Source organism: Scophthalmus maximus, chromosome 1 (genome assembly GCF_022379125.1).
Source record: "Scophthalmus maximus strain ysfricsl-2021 chromosome 1, ASM2237912v1, whole genome shotgun sequence".
Taxonomy (NCBI): domain Eukaryota; kingdom Metazoa; phylum Chordata; class Actinopteri; order Pleuronectiformes; family Scophthalmidae; genus Scophthalmus; species Scophthalmus maximus.
This window is the reverse complement of record NC_061515.1, coordinates 8225234-8246941: the sequence shown is the minus strand read 5'-3', so window position 1 is coordinate 8246941 and position 21708 is coordinate 8225234. Positions and strand designations below refer to the sequence as shown.

The following is a 21708-nucleotide window of genomic DNA, read 5'->3' as shown; positions in this document are numbered from 1 at the left end:
TGGCATGTTTTGCTTTTTAATGTAGTTCTCTTACTCTGTGTAGTTTTTATCAGTGTATCCAAAGTGTGTGTGTGTGTGTGTGTGTGTGTGTGTGTGTGTGTGTGTGTGTGTGTGTGTGTGTGTGTGTGTGTGTGTGTGTGTGTGTGTGTGTGTGTGTGTGTGTGTGTGTGTGTGTGTGTGTGTGTGTGTGTGTGTGTGTGTGTGTGTGTAATTGTTGGAGAGGTTGTTATTGTTGGTCTGGAAATCCTCCCTCAGGACAGAGAGGAGACAGCAACCACACAGCTGAGACCACTCCCAATAGTCCTGTGTTAATGTGTGTGTGTTTTGTTGGTTGCCTAGACATATAAAGGTACATGCAATGACAACCTTTTGTCAGCTGAACTTATTCTCTCTCTCTCTCTCTATTCATTTCCTTATGACGCGCGCGCGCACACACACACACACACACACACACACACACACACACACACACCCTTGCACAGGGACAGGTTATTGACAGTATACATACCGAAGGCCTTTATTATAACTTTAACCAAAACCAGGACCAAGGACAAACTACGAACACCATTCATCAAATTATTCACAATGAATCACAAGTAACATAAAATGTCTATTCACTCATTTATTCTGACTGGACTATCAATATCTTGGTCGCACATGCTGACTTACACGAATGAGAGAAATAAAGACGGAAGACGCGGTCTCTCTAAGTGCTAAGAGAACATTCAACCTACATATTTTCATTCAGTGTTTTGATACTTTTTAAAGAACATTTCAAGACATTTAGTTTATGTTTCGTGTTTTAGTGATTCAACACAGCAGTTTTGGCCTTGAGGTGTTTTAGCTGATTGTATCAGGCTGTGAGCGTGACTTAATGATGTCCCATAAAAACAGAAGTACAGCTGAACATCCCAAAAAAGCACTAAAACAACGTGAGTCACAATTGCTAGGACACAAATCATGGGTTTGGATTTGTTTTGTCTGTTGTGTTGTGCTGTGAGTTGCAGGAAATCGTAATTTCTATAAATATAATGCCTAAAAATATAAAATTATCCCAAAACTCTGTGTGTGTGTGTGTGTGTGTGTGTGTGTGTGTGTGTGTGTGTGTGTGTGTGTGTGTGTGTGTGTGTGTGTGTGTGTGTGTGTGTGTGTGTGTGTGTGTGTGTGTGTGTGTGTGTGTGTGTGTGTGTGTGTGTGTGTGTGTGTGTGTGTGTGTGTGTGTGTGTGTGTGTTTTTGGTGAGAGTGATCACTAGAGAAGCAGAGTTAACCAAAGGCAAAGTGTGTCTGGTAATCTTCCCTTTCTTTGCATCCTGGGACCTGCTGTGTGAAAAGTACTGTGTGTATCAAATTAATTAATGCAGGAAATACTGTGTGTGTTTGTGTGTATGCTTGACTGCAGCTGCGAAGCTGATTCTAAGTGAAATACCTGGTTCAATGTAGCGTAAAGGAGCGAGTTTCTAGCTCCCCACCCCTGCTGTGCCATATCCCCTGTGTGTGTGTGTGTGTGTGTGTGTGTGTGTGTGTGTGTGTGTGTGTGTGTGTGTGTGTGTGTGTGTGTGTGTGTGTGTGTGTGTGTGTGTGTGTGTGTGTGTGTGTGTGTGTGTGTGTGTGTGTGTGTGTGTGTGTGTGTGTGTGTGTGTGTGTGTGTGTGTGTGTGTGTGTGTGTGTGTGTGTGTGAGTGAGTGAGAGAAAGCTCTCCTGGCAGTGCCAAGCAAAGCCTGCCACCATGGCCTTGATTAGCAACTGAGCTTAAGGAGCAAGACAGACGTGTTTGTGCTTGTTAGTTTGAAACCATTGAAATGATAACGTGTTGGCTGCTCGTCGTACCTTTTTAATGGTACGCTGATTGAAGGTTAAGACTTGACATTAAGGTGAGAATTAGGTTTAAGATGGTGTAAGAGGTAAAGATAAGCTGCTTTCAAACATGCATTGAAGTCACTTTTCTGACATTGTCCAGAGGGAAAGGAGAATATGAGAGAACGAAAATGTTGCTCCACACATTTCCGGAACTTTTCTGCCAGCCCCCTAGCAAAAATTCTCCCATGCGGGAATACAGCAAACAAATCTCTGCAGTGAGCGATCGGGTCGGGTGTGTTGATTGATGACTGTAAACAAAAACACATCCTGCCTCCTGCATGCTCTACCCAGACGCTACAGAATGTTCCGGACATTTTCCTGCTGTTGTGACTGCGCGTGACTCGGAAGGTCTCCAACTGCGTTCGTCATATGTGAAAGGCAAACTCCGAAAAACATCAGATGGGCAGCTGGCACTGCTGCAGTGTTATACATTATCAAGTTAAAAAAATACCCCCAACAAAATATAGCTAAAAAAAGGAAAATACTTGTTTTATTTGAGTTAAGGCAGGGGAAATTTGCAGCACTTAAAATGCAGCACTTATTATTATAAATAATAATAATCTGTTACTCGTTTGTGCTGGCCTTTACGAACCCAACTTCAACATTCTGGATTAGCTGAAGGCAAACTAGAGGGAAACAAGTGACCAAAACAAACACACACGCACATGGAAGTACAATAATTAAATGAGATGAGGAACATGCAGAACTGTTTTCTAAATCTGAGAAAATGATTCCTGTGAATCTACACCATACCTTAGATTCTCTAGACACCCTTAAAACTGTATATCTCTAAAGTATATTCTGTGTGAAAGAGACATCTGTTCACATCTTTAATTAGAAGTGAAAATTAAGAGACTGGTTAAAAATTAGTGTGCGCATTAGGTTGTGACTTTTTGAGGAAGTGCTGACCTATTGTGTGCTTAAGTCGCAAAGGAACTGTACCAGAAACCAATTAGATATTTCTGCTTTTTTAGCCCTGTGTTATTTTGACTCACATGAGTTGTTTTGTGATTATGTGTTGATGTCTGTTTTATTTCTCTATAAAGTCATGCTTGCAAATGTTTTTTTATTTATAAAAAAAGTGAACTTTTTCTCTCTCCCTCTCTCTCTCTCTGCAGATGACCCAACAGAAGCAGACCTGTGGTTGCTGAACAGCTGCACTGTGAAAAACCCTGCAGAGGATCACTTCAGAAACTCAATCAAGTACTGAAACACGAAATACACACTTTGCTCTCTATTTATTTCATGCAGCCGGTGGCAAATAGTATTTAGACGACTCATAGGAATCAGATTAGAATATGGCAAATAACTATTACTGATTAAAACAATTACAGCGTATGTTGTTTCAGAAAAATCAATCAGGACTAGTATGATTGGCTGCTGGAATTAGAACTGTAGGAGAAAAAAAAATCCAACATGGTCTGTCCACTGAAAGAGACGATAAGCCATCACGATCATGTTCATAACCAGGTGTGAGTAGGTTCCATGTCAGTTTGTGTGAGATGATTTGATTCAGTCAGAACTTATTTGCTGTCAAGACGTCAAATAAATTGCCAGAGTAATTACATCTTTTCAACACATTAGCAAATAAAGATGCAAAATATGAGACAATTAATAATAAGACTTGGGTTGTGTCCACACCAACATATCTAGTATGGCCAAGAAAAGTAATTTATGTATTATGTAAAAAATCAACGTAAAAAATGCTTTCAGTTTCCACCTACTCACTGTTCCAGGGGTCTCACTCACTGTTCACGCACACGCACACACACACACACACACACACACACACACACACACACACACACACACACACACACACACACACACACACACAAAGAGAGAGAGGCACATTTGCATAAACACAGAGAAATTAAGCTAGAAACTGTTTTACATTTTGATTAATTTCCCTCCATCAGGGGCAAACACACACACACACACACACACACACACACACACACACACACCTGGCGGGCGTCTGTTTTTGTGGTAACAAAACAAGAGCTTGAGTCACAGGGTGATTCAATGTGTAAAATCCTGATTTTGTCGTTGAAGACATTTTAAAGCTATAATTCAACAACTGACTGTTAACATATCTACTATTTAGGATTTAAGTCCCCACTCAAGTAGGAAAAAGAAGACATTCATTAATCGGCAACTAATCTTTTTAGTGATGGTGAACATTTTCTCGCTCCAATTTCTCAAATGTGAAACTTTTCATTGCCTTATGTGATGATGAATTGATTGTCTTTGGGTTTTGGACTGTTGACAACACAAAAACAAGCTCTTTTGTGATTTTGTACTTGAGATTGTTTTTGATTAAACGAGAAAGTAATCTCCAGAATAGTTGGCGATGAAATTAAATGTGGGGAGACTACACATTGTTCAGGCGGTTTTAGGCATTACCGAAAAAGAGGAGAGCTTTCAAATGTTGTGTGTACATCTGGGCTCCCTCCCTCCCTCCACCCGGCTCCCTCCCTAAATGACCTCATCGCTGTGGCAGGACAGTTGTGTGACATGTTTGAATGGACAAATTGTCGGCTTTTTAATTAATTGGCTGGCTTATAGACAATTTGCAATTTGGGCTAAATGCAAAAAGGAACAATTCATCATCTGTCATATTTCACAATTTAGATGTCTGAATCATCAGAATAAAGTAACTTATCACAAGGCAATATTTCAGTTTCAAGGGTGAACAATTTCACTTGGCCAACTCAATCAGCGCAATCTTCTCGTCTTTCTGCTTCAGCCGCCTCCTCGTGCCTGCTCTCTCTTTCACTCTTTCTGTCATGCCAATTTTCATGCAAAGAATTTTTCAATTGAAATGCACAAAATAATAACACACTTCAAGACTTAGAAAATGTCTTGCTTGTTGATGCCAGAGTTTTTCTTTGACTGGAAATCACCCAGCTGTAATGCTAATGCAATTAATGCTCTATTCACGGGGGCGCGCACACACACACACACACACACACACACACACACACACACACACACACACACACACACACACACACACACACACACACACACACACACACACACACACACACACACACACACACACGAGCTAACACACACTAAAAAAAGTTTTTCTAGCCTTTCATCACTTGCATGATGGAGACACAAAAATGAGGGGGTGCAGCATCATAGTGATTCCAAATGCCCACTGAAGTTACCTTTTATGTCTTTGTTTTTACTTGGCTTCACTTCATTTGGTCGACAGAGGGGAAAAAGAGAGGCGGAGGCAGGTACGCAAGCTGCCTCGCGCTCAGTCACACCCTGGCCGTTATGCCTGCACCTCCTGGTACAACACACACACACACGCGCCTTTAGATTTAATACCTCCATTTGACATGCAGCAAAAATCTTATATGGTATTGGTATAACGTTGGTGATGAGACATTGTGAAGCTTTTCCTCCTGGCTTTTATTGGGGTTTTTTTTAGGTTCTCTGTTAAAAAGGAAAGACATTTGTTTCTCTGTTAAAAATGTCTTTCATGAGTTTTAATGTAGTAACCATAAGAGACGTCTGCCAGTATGTACCTGTGCATGTCTCCCCTCTCTGACTCTATTTCTGACTCTGTCTGAGGTAGTTGGTGGCCATTACACTGCTAAAGTATCAAGCTGTGTGCTTGTTGTTCTAAACATAGTTTGTCTATTAAAAAATTAATCATTAGTGATGCTGTTGTGCTTTGTCACAGCTCAAAGTTAATGTGGAAGGAGACCTCCCTCTATGCTTGAGGTTTTTTAATAATAATCCCAGCAATGAGGCAGGGAGCATAAACAATTTAGCAATTTCCACTTCAAGGTAAGATTCATGTTGAATACCTATATACCTATGGCTGTTGGGTTTACATATTATTATTATTTTTTTAGATCTGTGTTTAAAGACGAGTAAATGCATAAATGTGTATGGAAATTGAGGCTGCTTATCCTTATTTTAAATTACTGAATTAACTCAGGTCCTGTGTATGCTAAAAAGACTTTGTAAGCCAGTTCGTCTTTCAGTCCCAAATTACTTTTGTTTTTGTACATCAAGTCAAAAACAAATTGTTTCCCAGGGCTGTGGCACGTGGGACATTATGCACTGTACAAGCCACACGCACAGACACATGGTCACAGAAGTGACAGTGTCCTAGTAAATGAGTTGAGGGGTTTGAAGAGGAAGCACAGGGGGTTTCAGCAGTCTTCTATCAAGGTTTCGAGAGACGCAGTGAAAAGACAGTTTATTACTTCTGGAGGACTGGGGCTTAGCTGGCATCCATGCCAAGTGTGTGGGAAAAGGAGTGTGTTTGTGTGTGAGAGTCAGTGTGGGTCGGTTTGGGTGTGGGGTGAGCCAGGTGGATGTATGCCCAGGCAGTGTTTTTCATTGTGCTTTGCATTGGTTCAATCTATAATGAGTTTACTGTGTATGGTACTTGTGTCAGGACACAGAACATGGAGAGGGGTTTGTTTGTTTTTGGGATAAAGCTTTCACAGGTAAAAATGTATTAATCTTAAGGGCTATCTGCCATGGACCAAAGGGTTGGTGGTTCAATCCTCAACTCCTCATGCCTTGGGCAAGCCACTGAATTTAAAATCTTCCTGTGTCCTCAGTGTGAATGCTATGTGATTAAAAAAAAGAAAGAAATGTTGCATATAGAAGTGCTGTATGAGTAGGTGGACTTTAACCCTTGACTCTAAGTAGAAAAGCGATACTTATAGAGTTAATGTACAGTTGCACTCTGACCAGATGGTTTTGTGCTGTAAAGCAAAGCCCAGTATATACATTTTTGTGACCCAACTCCTTTCAGTGGCATTTAACTGTGACACATTCCAACAGTGTTGGATTTTGAATTGAAGCTGCATTGTATCATTTCATTGAACATGCAGGTCCAGCTTTCAGCGCGTGTAGTGACAGTGACGGCCTCCGCTCTCGCTTTACCTGACACTGGCCGCTTGGCGTGCCTTATGACTCAAACACCACTAACCTCTTTTACCACTAATGCATCAATATTGTCTGAGTCATGCAAGTCATCATCATTATTATGAAACTACTTCTTCCAGGATGTGAGACTTTGTTGATATCACTCAGCTCTACAAGCATGGGTGAGTTGACATGAGGAGATGGGATTCCCTCCAGCTTCCTCTGCCCTGCCATTCACTTGGTCACCAAGACTCGCACACCAGGAACTCTCCAAGTGGCCCAAACTGCTTATAGAGCAGCGGCGGAATGCTAAAAAGTCAATTTGGCTGCTCGTGTGCTTGTGTTCAAAACGCTGAAATCTATAGTGTAATTCAGTGTCAGGGACCTCTCAAATCAATGAACGCGGAATGCATTATAGAAACAGTTGCTCAACAGCATGTAATTAAACTGCTCTGTGTGTGTGTGTGTGTGTGTGTGTGTGTGTGTGTGTGTGTGTGTGTGTGTGTGTGTGTGTGTGTGTGTGTGTGTGTGTGTGTGTGTGTGTGTGTGTGTGTGTGTGTGTGTGTGTGTGTGTGTGTGTGTGTGTGTGTGTGTGTGTGTGTGTGTGTGTGTGTTGGATTTCTTCACTTGGCTGTCTCCACTAATTTGTATGATCAAGGGAATGTATGCTGAGCGAATTAGAAGCCAACTCAGAGTTCTGTACTTCTGTTTTCAAAATACGCCAATTCCCACATTATATTTACATTCATTTCAATACAATGTTAATATTCATGAACCAGCCATAAAGAAAAAAAAAAATCATTAATGTTAATTGAATAGGGACACTCAACACAGAATGAACTGTTGGAAGGAGTCCAAAGTGCTGTGCGCTGCTCTTACACTGTGTATTTATAACAGATGTGTAGGCTGGGTGGTGAATATGTATTATGCCCGCTGGCTACAGGACACTCCATCATTGGCTCGGTGTTGTCTTGGCACAAGTTTCTTTACAAAATTTAAGGCCACTAATAGTAGATCACGTGCTTCCGAAAGTGAGGTGGAAGTGTAGTGTGAAAACTTAGCTGCTTTTCACACAGGGGATATGCTTTCATATAAGTGGAAACTAGTTTTTGTGATAATATCTCAAGATCTGTTTCTTTGTAGATTGTTGCTATTGCATACCACATTTTGAATGAAAGGTAAACATTGTAAATTTTTCTATATACACAACATTCCCTAATGTTCATGGTCTGTTAAAAGCATTGCATTAATCTAGTTTTAGAAATGTTTAAATTTGGTTCTCTCTTTTGGTGCTCTGTTTTCTGCTGAGAAACCAGAGCAGACAGCCAATGCTATTATTACTAATATTTCAGGTAATCACATTCCAACTTTGTCATAATTTATTGACAGTAGGAACGATCTGAATGTGTAATACAATTTTCTAATAGAACTTGATAACAGCAGAAACACGCTGACCTGGAGTTTATGTTCTTACACATGTGGTGAAAGGATTACAGCCCAAGCCAGTATCCTTGGGGCTAGTGATTTTATGTCATCGATTCCTGGCCACATATTTACCAGAGGCAAAGGTCATGTTTGGCAAATAAAATAATTTAAGGGAAAATCCACCCTGAAACAAAAATTTACATATGTTATTTCACAGTCCTAATTATTCACCCTGTGACAGAGAGCACACTGAGTCAGTGAGCGGAGGCTGCAATCTGTCAGACTGCAGAACATTCAAATGGCAAAACCCGGACTGCCCCTTTAATAATAGATCAGAGATCGACCTAAGAAAACTGTCTAGTTTGTTCTAAACAAAAAAACATTCACAAGTCTGACATTGCTCTGTGGTCAAGTGAAATGCTTATTTTATTTTTGTATTTGCTTTATATAATCCTTATAATGCAAGGATCTATTTGTCCCCACAACATGTACTTTGAAATTAACTGACACACTGAAAGTGACTGGCATTAAGGCCAGAAGTGTTTCCCTTTCATCAGGACATGACAGCGAGGTACAGTATAAACAATCTGAAATCTGCAGTGACCTTTAGAGATGTTTACTAAAGGCAGTAAACATCTCCCCCCCACCACCACCACCACCACCACCACCACCACTACACACACACACACACACACACACACACACACACACACACACACACACACACACACACACACACACACACACACACACACACACACACACACACACATGCTTGCTGCCTAGGGCTGGTTTTGTAACAACGCAGAGATTGGCATTTAAGCCGTCAGTTCTGCAGGGCATTAGCCTACATTTTGGGGTATACGTAGACACACAAATAGTTCCAGAGAGGGAGAGACAGACACTGAAGGGGAAATCAAAAAGAAATACACACAGAGAGCGGGGTTATAGAGAGTGTGGCTCAGTTCAGGTGTGTTGATTTGCTTGGCTTCACTGAGCCCTGGGCCGTATGAGAATACCACCAGGTCCATGTCGAGAGCTGGCCATTGTATCTGCAAAGATTCAAAGTATGCTTGGAGGGGGGAATGGTCTGCTATTTTTTATTTTTAAATGTTCAATTTAATGTTTTCTTCTCTGTGAATCTGTTACATTATATTTGATTTATTGTTTTAATTTATATTATAATACAGCATACCCACATTTTCATTCTTTTGACAGAAACGACAGCAACGGCAATACAGTACAATAACCAATGCAAGACACTATGTCATCCATACACTCATATCCACATTGTTAATCAGACATACACAGGTTGTTATATTGATAAACGATTATATTGTGATGGTTAGGCAAAATACATTCAGTTCACACGTGATTCAGTATTACGTGATTTGTAAAACAAGTATTCTATTTTTTTTCTCTGTTGTTTTTACTGCATTCAACAGCAGTTCAGGTTGTTTGCTCCATGAGCTCCACCGAGATGCAGAGACATTTCAGGAAGCTTTACCTTGACAATTCATTTGACCACAGTTCTCCACTGTCATGTTAGTTCCTCTTTATCCATGGCAGCTCCAGCTCTGATGTAATTCACATCAACATGAACCTGTTAACAATACTTTAATAATAATCAGGTCAGCATAGCATTCCAGACCACACAGACTTATCCCTTAGGTGCTGTCAGGCTAGATCGTGGTCCTATTGTCTCTGCTTAAACCCTAAGACATTTAACTTCAACAACAAGCAGTCACAGACAATTTTGTGTGAGGAATGTTGAAAGTGAAGTAACGGTCTTACCTTTTTTTTAAGCTCGTTAATCAGAACAGGTGATAGTCAAAGCAGGCATCAGGAGGGATGAATGTAATGTGATGAAAGGCTAATAATGTTAAAATCCCCCGTCCTAATGGACTCGACGTTTATCAGGTCCCGTTGGCTTTAAACCACTAGATATTATGTCCTCTCTTCTCCGCAGCCACTCTCCTTTTACGGTTCTAGTAATGGAATTTCAAGTCGGAGGTTATTATGCTATTATCTCTGCAGCAATGGGACAGAACATTAATATGGACATTGCATAGAAGAGCAGTTGGACCTGGGAATCTTGGCTCTGTCTGAACAATCCATTTAAGTATTTAAGAAGCAGGCAATCATTAAAAAAATCATCTTAAAATCACAATTAATTAATGTGTAAGAAAGTGTATGTTCCGTCATTCCTTGGAAAAAAAAAAAAAAACGTCCAATAAGCAGGTTCACTGTCAGGCCACTGTCAGTCATTTTAACTTGAAGAGCTCAGAGCCAGGAAAGTAAAAACCCCTGATACACTCTGCACATGTGCTTTTGTGTCTCTGCGTCTTCTTCAAAAGTTGTAAATCATAGAAATGCCTTTAGCTAAGCTACTGCCTCACACCACACTATTTTTAAATGTGCCTTGAAGAGCTGCGCACCCACCAAATATGCAGACGGGATATGCATTGCCTTTAGATGCAGTCAGAGTGTGTCACTCAGGGAGATAATTGGTGCACCAGCAGACCTCTGGACCAGTACAGCATCTGTAGTGGTGATTATATCAGACAGGTTTTGTATTTGAGCCAATGTCTGAACATCTCGAGGCTCCTTCACTTCATATATTTTGTGAATTATTCCATCCTATACCACATTTGTATGTGCATTTTGATGCTCCATTTTATATGTATATATATTTGTGTGTGTGTGTCTGTGTGTGTGTGTGTGTGTGTGTGTGTGTCTGTCTGTGTGTCACTGAATTCTCCTCACAAACAACCTGTCACATCTGCTCTAGATAGTGGGTTTGAATGCCCGGCTCAGCACAGTATGGGGCTCTGGTATCCAAGCATGTGTGCGTGTGTGTGCGCGTGCTTGTGTGTGTGTGTGTGGGTGGACTAAAGGCCCGAGCAAACAACGTGTTAAACTTGCCTTTATTCTTACTTCTGTTTCTGTTGCTCATCTGTGTTTATGACACGTTAACTACATTTTCCCCTTCAAATGAAACGCACAAACCATATTTTGAAAATTAAAACAATTAAATGCGATGCGTCTGTGCAACTCTAGATGACTCTTACTCTTCATGCGCTTGTGTTTTTGACTTTTTGATACCAATACACCTAACTTACTTAGGGCTTGCTGCTTACTTTGATAAAAAATTGTACACTATGTTTATGTGATATGTGTTTAACTGCCTTTATTGCCCTTTACACATTTAAAACTGATGAATCGACTGCAAAGCATCTTAAGCCCTCGTCCCAAATTGAGGAAAGCTTAATCTTGCAGGAAAACAAACTGGTGTTCGTCATTGTCCTTCCTTATTTTATTGTGTTACTCTGGGGATGTCTGTGCATGAGTGGTCCCAGAAATAAATGGCTGCATAATCAAAGCCTGTCACATTGTCGCTGTCCTTATAAGGTCCTCTGTAACGGCAATCACAAGCAGCTCACGCCTTTCATCCCTCCAGACAGCTGGGCTCTTAAGGCCCCCTACCGGGCTCCAGCCTTTTCGCTGATCCCCCATCGTGGATTTAAGCCATAAGAGGCCAAGTTAATATAGGATTGAAGATAAAGGGAGGGACCTTTCACTCTTGTGTTTTGCAAGTAACTTGGTTTCTATAGTTGAATCCCAAGTTAAATTTTGTAAAGGGATTGAGTTCAAGTTTGGTTGAGGGGCTTTAAAGAATCTCTTATGCATATTGAAGGACTGTGTGATCATGTTGGCCATTTCATCTTCCTAAGTAATGTGACTTAGATAAGAGTAAAAAGTAGGAAATAATGTATGGGTAGGAAAAGTACTAAACTCAGGTCATCACCTTATGAATTGTATTAATTTAAAGAGTTGGGGGAAAATGTCTTAAATCTCATGCGACAATCAAGTCAGTCAGATTTAAAATTTAAGTCAAATTGTTGACCCCAATGTTTCCTTCTGCGGTGTCTATAATTGACTTGAAGAGAAACGGCTGTCTGCATAAAGAAGAGGGGGAACATATCCCCCATTTTTCTCGCTGAAAGGGGTTTTTAAAAGATGAAAATACAAGGATTTGGCAAATGCAGCTCAGAAATGTGATTCCCCCTGTATTTTAGGAAACTGTTATTAATTATTGACTTCAAATTGGAATTGGAGTTTTTCTTCTTATTGAGAGAAATGGTGCTATTAAAGAATATTATACTACTTATTTGTTTCAATAAAACAGTAGCTAAACAATGGTATAATGAACCATATAATAAATAACATAATTTATGTAATATTTATGAGCTGTATCATTTTTAAAATACCACGTTTCTGACTTCTGTCAGGCTGAATACAGAGACTGACAGGACAACCAGAGAAAGGAGATATCATAGCAGCGTACGCATCGGCGCACTATGATACGACAGGATTACCAGTGTTTCATGTTAACTGTTTTCTCTCCTTCTGGCGATTCAGTCTTTGCTGTTGGGTGAGCTTTAAAGAAACGGAGGGGTGCTAAATCCCTCAGTTGGGGAGGGGGGTTTGATGGACTTGTCACGCGATTCTTATACTTCTCAGGAAACACTGATGTCTTATTAAGGGATTTGGACGCCACTGACACTCGAATTGAACAGCTGGAAAAAGTAAGAGGCTTTCAAAAGACAGTTACTGTAGGACACTTGAATAACGACTCCAGACTTTGTCATTCATGTTTCATTTAATTTATTTATTTTGGCATAAAAAACATGAAACACTAGAGTATTTCACTTCCTGGATAATCCGTTATTCTCTCGAATTTGTCGTCCTCCTGTGCAGTGCAGAGCTGAGGTACTGTCATCAGAGAGCTGCGATGACAATGACCTGCACTGTGTTGTTGTACATTCTTGACAAAAATGCCCAGTTGGGTGAGATTAATTATCTCACTTGTTTCATCGTAGACTAGAAGGAGAAACGGGACTCTCTCTCCTACCGTGTCCTGCAGTGTTTTGTCAGTATCTTGTGTCACATCAGTAATCTGCTCTGCGATGTCTGTTGGAGAACTGGAGGCCGGATGTTGCCCACCCTTTATAAACCATCATCAGTTGCACTTAACATTAACAGATGACAGGATGACATATGCAATAGATGATTCAGGAGTGGAGTGAAGCTGCCTGTCAGATTACATAAAGGATTGTAACAGGGACAGACAATGAACATATATGGCGTTTGTTTAAGTGGAAACACATCAGTGTCAGTGAAAATGTGGTTCTCTCCCCTTTGAGTGAATTCGGAGCTTTGAGACACCAACTCAGTAACGCTTAAAATCATAACCTGATCCAACTAAGCTGTATATCTTAGGATGGGGAAGATTATACTGAGTGGCCTTAAACCACCAAACAATAAACAGAACAGCTCAGTTATTGACAGAACACTGTCATGACGGTCTGTCACACAGACCCTTCAGGCTGTTGATTAAAACACATGTCAATATTGCCGAAGCAGCTTTGTTACTCTGTGCTGTGTTTCTCTGACAAAGATGACCCAAACCACAGCAAAGCATTATACCCACGGGCACAGGAGCACACTACCCTATTTCTTATCAGGCATCAGTGACGGACGGACGGACGGTTGATGTGTGGTACGATACGCGACGAGTACGGGGAATTGAGGAGAGATTGAGAGACACTGTCAGTTGCCAGCTGTAATAAGAAAATGGTGAAATATGTTGAGATGGGAGGCAGCTGCCGAGAGCTGGTGAGGTGCGATTTTTTTATTTATATGGCCTATATATTACGTTTTTTTTTCCCTAGGAGGGAGCTGCACATTATTGAGTGATTGTGGCTGTAATGCTCATTATGTTGTTTGATAAATCTGCAGTGATCCTTTGGAAAGGTCATGTAGAAGAGGTCAGAGGTCACACTAGAGGTTTTGGAGGTCATGCTCGCATCAGCTAGTGATGAATCACCTGGTCTGTGTCTGTGGGGCTTTACACATACATATATATTTGAACGTGTGTGTGCGCGTGTGCGTGTGGACTAATGATCCATTGATCAGGGAGACTAAGTGTATAGTCCATATGTCATCATCTGGGTTTGAAGTCATACACTGTTCATATTAGGGTTTGTTTGCTTAGATAGTGCAAGTGTGATTTATTGTATTTTCAAGATTTGCTGTTGGTTGTTTGAAGGTAATTTTTTTTTAATTTTACCATATCATAATTATTTTTCAGAACACTCCACACGTCAGCTTGCATCGTCCCATAAAGCAGGATTTCACTTCTTTCAACTCGTTGTGCTTTTCGTGTCTGAAAGCTTCACATTTTACTGAGTTTCAGGGTCATAGTGCTCAAGAAATATGAGCTGAAGAAAGTGGGCGTTCCTGATCAATAACATGAAAAGCACCATTTGATATGAAGTTATTTCCCATGACAACCACCCTGTGTGTGCGTCTGTGTGGTGTGTGTTTCCCCTTCAGGCACGTGGGAGGCCAGGTCTCTACCTCCCAGGACCGTACTTGCCACTATTGTGACAGGTGAAAAATTAAGACGGACACACAAGCAGACGCACACGCACACTTGTTCTTGATTAAACTCTGAATTTCCCATCTCATTGCTTTAACACCTGCTTCACTTCTTTGCGTTTTCTCTCATTGTTCAGTCGTTTCCCATCGCCATTTTTTTTTTCGTTACCTCACTCTTTGTGTACCTCCCAACATGCCTGTGTGTGTGGGTGTTGGGCAGAGGCTTAGAAATTAAAGCATCTGTTGGCCAGAAGGTGTTTTTTTTTCCTTATTTCGGCGGTGGTGAAGTTGTTCCTGCTCTGCCCAATTTTTTTTTATTAAGGTAGCCAAACATTGTTTGAGAGTTGTACTTCATTTTTAGCCACATGGTAAAATAGTCAGAGTAAGTGGAGCAGCACCAATGCTGTAGCCTGTGGAAAAATAAGTTACTTTCCTTCTGTGGATTGAATATCAATAATTGCACCTTATAAATGGTAGATTTATTGTGCAAGACCTGCACAGTAAATCACAGGTAGCTGTATAGAAAATATAACTTCAATATGTCCATGTTTTATAATAGTGAAAATAGATTTTCAGTTCCGTAAAAGGTCTATTGTGGTCTATTGGTTAAGAGATGACATGTCACAGGATTATGTAAGAGTGCAGTAGAATTAATTCTCTCAGCTGCTACTTAGAAATATACATTATGAATGGAAATGCATTTGTTTCATGTTTCACAATTTCAGAATTTACGTGAAGAATGAAGGACCCTCAATTTTTGTCATGTTTTTAAAGGCTGGATTGTGCTGCTACAGACTCACTTACCAAACACTATTGAGACACAACAATGAGTCTTAAGAGCATTTTCACAAAATCCTTTTTGAAATTAAAGCTTTTACTAGGAAAGGAAAGCTTGCACCTTAGCATAATTACACAAGTTGCCTTTGAAGTTCACTTGTTAAATTTGACTGTGTGTTGTGGTGCACCCTGAGCATGAAACATATTAAGTGCAAAACTGCTGACCTTGATACCTTGGCAACAATGTTCTCAAATGTTGTCGTAATAAGGGACATTAAACTGAATTACAGCCAAAGAGATCAATGAAGACAAATTTCAGTGGATGAGGTGAAGGAAGAAGAGAGAAAAGAAGAGATAAAAAGATGGATGGAAGGTTGGAGTAAATGAGAGTGAGGTTATTTTGCTCCTAATTAATGAAAGCAGAGGACCCACCAGAGTCATTTCGATTCCGGTTTAATTAAGTTTAGTTATTTCAAACAAGTAACATATTCCTCATTTGGGAGCAGTTAAAGAGGTAGTGAAGGGGAGCTACAGGGTAGAGGTGGATGTTGATGTGTTTCCAGGTGCTTTAGTTCTCTCCTTCAGGTCATTTTTCTCCCAGCAGGCGATGACAGGCTTTCACAAGGTCACACCATTACCTCTCTCTGTCTATCATCCTCTCCCTCACTCATCTTCCACTTTTGCACCCTCACATACTCCGGCGACTCTAGTTTTCTCATCCTTCACCCTAATTTTTCCACCTTTTGCCATGTCATTTCTCTCCCTCTTTTGCCTTTTGTTTCACACACCAGGTCCCTGGGCCCATGAGATAGTGTCACAGGCTGTTGTATGTGTGGTCGTGTCAACCTGTCTCCTCTGGAAAGCCATTCGCTGAGAGCCATGTCTGATGTCCTCGTTTGTGTTTACAAATGATTCCTCAGGATCAAATTGGCTCCCAAAAGGAAAATGTCTCTCCAGTATTTCATCTCAGTAGTATAAACAAAAAAAAGAGTATTTTGTTATTCCATCTTAATTCTATTGCTAGATTTCCTGCTTTACTTCCCCACTGAAATAAGAGACTTAAAAGATTTTTTTTTTTCTCGAAAGATTTGAAAAAGATCTCTGGGAAAAAAAAAGTCAGCTCTGACACTGTGCTGTCAGTTTGTAAAAGCACCTGTCTCATGTTGCTGCATACGCCATCTGTGCAATTTAAAGCATTGATTTAAAAGCTTTATACATAATTCAGTGTAATTTGATTCAGAAAAGGACCTTGATTCTCATACGCACCTCCCTAGGACTTGCATTGCAACAGAGAGAGAGAGAGGGAGACGGAGAATGTTGAGGAGGGGAGAGGAGTAGTGGGTGAGAGATTGAAGCAAGGGAGTCAAGCTCAGTTGCTCTTGTTACTTTAGGACCTTTTACACAACCTATTGAATGTTGCGCCTTTATTCCGCCCTCCGTTCTTTATAAAAGGTATGAACATGGAACGGGAAGGGATTATTATTTTGTGTTTATGCCATTAGTTGAGGTAATCACAAAGCAAAGTTGTAAAAGGGAGAGCCGGCTCGGCAGGGCAGGCCATGTGAGTGGTGGCATAATGACGAGAAAAGATCTCTGGTGATATTTGTGCTTGACACACCTTTTGATTGATCAAAGTGCAGCTCTACAGTGACAAGAATGTCTTTGCAATTTTAATCCTATTGATTAATAAACATTCAAGTAATCATAGCAGATAACATGTGAAGATGGTTGTTCCAGAGAGAGCTCCGAGCAGTGAATGTGTGAATCTGGAATAATGCTGTAAACATTCAATGGGCAGTTTGCTTGGTCCTGCCGATGCGTGGCTCAGTGTACAGAATCCTGAGCTGGAGAATCAGTATATTTTTTTCCTTCAATTAAAATTAAACCTGCTAATGCATTTTAAAATAATGTGTAGCAAATTTAGGCTATTTCAGCATGGAGCAAAGAAAACAATGAAAACAACAGTTTAATTCCTTTCTTTTTCAGCATACACAGACGTTAAACTATCAAAATATAAAACGGCTGAATAACCACATCATGTGATGCGTTGTGTAATGATACGTCACCATAACACTAGCAGTGAAGAAATACTCATCGGGTAGTTGAAAAAACATTTTGAAAATCAGTTATGGATATAGGTAACAACTAAGAAAAATTTGTTCTCATTGTTGATAATCCTGACATTTGATGCTGACATGAGACATGACCGATCTGTGTCTAAAATACTGTCTACACACTTTAACTGGTTATGGGCGAGGTTTTACTTCAGCAGAAAAATGTTTTAAAAAATCAAACTTATGACTTATGGTGCTGTCGCCCTGACAACGTGCTGCTTTGCCAATTTGGTTAAATCATGTACAAACATACAAACAGACAAGAGATCCCTCGCATTATAGTATGCTATTAAAAAAACAAAATGTTTTCAGCTGAAACGATTAGTTGTTCAATCAATTTCAATTTCATTAGCAATAAAAAAATGCTGATTGATTAACTAGATAGACTGCGCAATGTGAAAAATGCCAGAGACCGTGTGTAAACAGCTTCTTAAATGTGAGTATTTGCTGCTTTTCTCATCTGTCAATAAATATAAGAATTATAATTTGTTGGTTTAAACTTCATATTGGGTTAATGTACATGGCCCTGGTGAATGCATTAGATTGGGCTGTTGGTGGTTCAACATTGTTACTCAATGTCAGTGTGAGGTGTAGTTGATCTGACAGATGGCATATGGAGAGTACCGCACTGACCCTCTGTTCACCTGTGCTGACACAAGCGCATACACAACACCTGCTGCTCCACCTCGCTCTCTCCACTTCAGTCAAACTGCCTCAGTGAATTGAAAGACAGGGCCAGTAATGCGAGAGTATCTCTCTCAAATTTTTGTCTTTTGTGTTGTTAGTTTGGAAACACTTTTTCTTTGAAATAAGGGAGGCAGTAATGCACACTTATTTACTGTGTGTGTGTATAGATGGATGATACAGCCTAAGAGACTGACTGACTCAGGTGGCAGGTGTGTGTATGTGCGTAGCAGCCAGCATACCACCTGCCGTGTTCCTATCAAGTATCTTTAGTTACACACAGAGGGATATGACACTGAACCAAACCCTCTGCTGCTGAAACATAATCAGCCTGAACCGACTCACCAAACACAGTGTGTTCACAGCAAACTTTGGCATACACACGAATTACTGTATAATGCATATTTACTATGCACACACACACACACACACACACACACACACACACACACACACACACACACACACACACACACACACACACACACACACACACACGAATAGAAAGCCTTTCAATGTCTGTTTCAACAAGCTGTTTTTACATGCCTAATCATTTATTAATAACGCTTGACTGTAAGAGGGAAAAGGGCAACGGCAAGAACGAGGTGTGCGTGTTCTCTGGAGGAGCACCTGTAAGCTTTTGGCATTTTTTTCCTTTTGAACTCTGATCTTGGTTTTTTTTTTTGTTGCTTGGATCCCAGAGGCTTTTTTCAGCTGGTGTTAGCTAAACAAGCACTGACCTGGAAATTGCTGAGCGACTGAGATACTTTATCCTCGCTGCAAGTTATAAAAGATGACATTCTCTCCCTCCCCTGAATGGCTGTTCGTGCACCTTCGGGGTGACAAATGACAGCAGACTTACTTGAGAAACTTTTCAGTAACGCACACACATCGACAGAGACACAGACACTCTTTCAAAGTCTTTCTCGATGCATGTCACATTCATATTCCGTACGTTAAAGTATAGAGACATGCTTGATATACATTAAGTCATGCAAGATGACAGTAAGAACTTTTGACCTTTGCATGCCTTATGCTTAATCCCTCAGGGTGAATTTTAGAAGCGATGCGCATTGTGGAAGCGAAAGGATAGAAGTAGAGAGCAGATGACAGCGTGACGGGTTGGCCAACTTTAAGTAACGGAAAGACGCAGGAGAAAAAATGAAACAAATGTCGTAGTTTTTTTTGATGAATGAGTTTAAATGCAGAAGCTGAATCCGAAGTTGATCGTGAAATTATGGATGAGGGTAAAGTTTACAGCTGAAACCTAATGTCAAACATTACATATATGTTTTAGTTTGTATTTATATTTGTGAGTTGATGTCTGTGGTTTTCTTTGTGTGTTCATATTCATCATAGTATTTTTGCGAATGCGCACATATGTGCCCTTAAGATGTTGCCAGCAAAGCAGCTTGAACTTCATTTAGGAGCACTTGTTTCTAATTTTACCTAACCAGCAGATGGAAAGGGGGCTGCATAGTAGCCAAGAAGCAATTTCACCGAATGGTATTTGGAGTGACAAAAGCCCAAGGCTTAAAACTGGGCCATATATGTATGTATACACATGGTATGTTTGAAAAATGATGCATGCACAGAAAATACATACAGCAATATGTCAATCTCTGTAAGGCATATGGTCCATGGGTCTTTACCTTAGTGTACCTGGGGCAGGCCGTGACCTCTGAGTTGCTGTAAACAGACAGAAATGGTGATTTTGAAGGTTTCTGTGGAGATTCAACATTTGATGAATTGCCATTTCCAGAGGATAATGAATGCTATTTTTGCTTGAAATGCCAATCCCTAGTTTATATCTTATTATGGTAGCAGTAACCTTATATATAATGTTCCCTATAATGCATGATTGCAAATATTTCTTCTTTTACATTAAGAATTGGCCTTGATATAATAATCATTCAGTACAGGGATCGCCTTGTATGAAGTATTTTTTCCTGAATGAATATTGGAAGTCATTAAAAAAAGGAAAAGGGAAGCTATATCTGCAGGTGTAGTGTAGCATTAATTGATTATAGTGCACATGGTGTTAAATAAGTTTTTTTACCACAGCTGTCACCACTGTATTTTGTACCACTGTATATATACATCATTAATATGACTTTAGTGATCATGTTATAAAGCTTTTCTGTGTGTTGTAGTAGACCACAAAACCTTTATTAGTTCACAGTGTGAAAGAGAGGGAGAGTGAGATGCAACAAATGTGGTTGAACAAAAGAGGCTGAAGCAGCTCTATTCATCCCCACCGAGAAAAATATTCACCGTCCCTCTAACAAGCAAGTGTGTTTTAAAAATCACCTCGTCATTTTGTAAAGCCTTTTTTCTCCTAACACCCCCCCCCCCTTCTCTTTTCTAACGTAATGAACCTTACCTTGAACCTTCCTTTTAATTGGTGTCGACTCAGACGAGGAGTGTGTGCGTGTGTGTGAGAGAGAGATGTGGGGAGAAATCCTTTTTTAAACATAACATAAATTAATTTTTTACCAAGTAATGGGGTCCTGCATAGCAATTTAATCAGACAGTTAGTTGGCTTTGTGCATGCTGCATCCTTGGCTTTTAATGGAATGTTATTTAGGATAAATAAGACACTGTGGTTGAATAAGAAGGCCTTTTAGAGGGACTGATGATGCACTGTGGAGCCACTTCAGGCTGCACGGGGGAGAAGACATCAGCCAGGGAAATTAACAGGCTGATAAGATGCTTAGACTTTGTAGCTCTATAATGAGACTCCCATAGTCTGCAAAGTCCCCGAACGCACGTACTGTACATGTACTCACATATCTGTTTTCACATGCATGCTCACATGGCATAAATAACTCGGGGTGCACAGACCCACACAAACATAAATGTGTAAATTACAAATATGGAAAACGCATGCATGTAAATATAAAGAGAACACATGTAGAGTCACTGGGAAATACAGTCAAATGAACAAAATGTGGGTAAACATTCTCTTTGCAATGCCTTTAATTTTAACCTTTAGATATACAGTCATTTTATTTGTAAATTAAGATGGTGAGGAAGGGTTACCACTGCGATGAAAAGGAGAGGTAATGCAAAATGAGATTGAAATATTGGATTGTTTTTTTTTGTCCCCCATTGGTTTTTGAACGGCCGTTTGAAGCCACAAGTTGAGCCTTAAACTTACCAGTTGCTATTTTTTCCTTTTCAAAATTAGAGAGTGGACAATCGTCAGAGGTTACTCAAACAGAGTTTTGGTGGAGTCTTTGGGGCATATTAACAGTTTAACAGGTTAAAATTGAACACCGCTTTCAAATCCATACTTGTTTGAACGGTATAATTAGTTTAGCTTTGTGTTGACTGAAAATAAAAACATTCCAGGTCACCGAGCATGTGCTGTTCCACTTTTCCAAACCCTTGCTTGTAATAATTTATGACCTTGAAACCAATCATGATTGTTTATGCTTGGACTAATTTTGTGTGAATTCATTCAACCAGGAATGTCCTTTCACCCCTGTCATCTTA

The 21708-nt window shown here is 40.1% G+C and overlaps 1 protein-coding gene across 2 annotated transcripts in view; it reads left to right on the top strand.

Moving 5' to 3' along the window:
- Positions 1-21708, top strand: part of cdkal1 (CDK5 regulatory subunit associated protein 1-like 1) — a 195511-nt gene that overhangs the window by 28962 nt on the left and 144841 nt on the right. For both annotated transcript variants that reach the window (XM_035629576.2, XM_035629575.2), the window contains exon 4: positions 2977-3061. In XM_035629576.2, coding sequence (XP_035485469.2) covers positions 2977-3061 — 85 coding nt within the window. The remainder of the gene's footprint in view (positions 1-2976; positions 3062-21708) is intronic.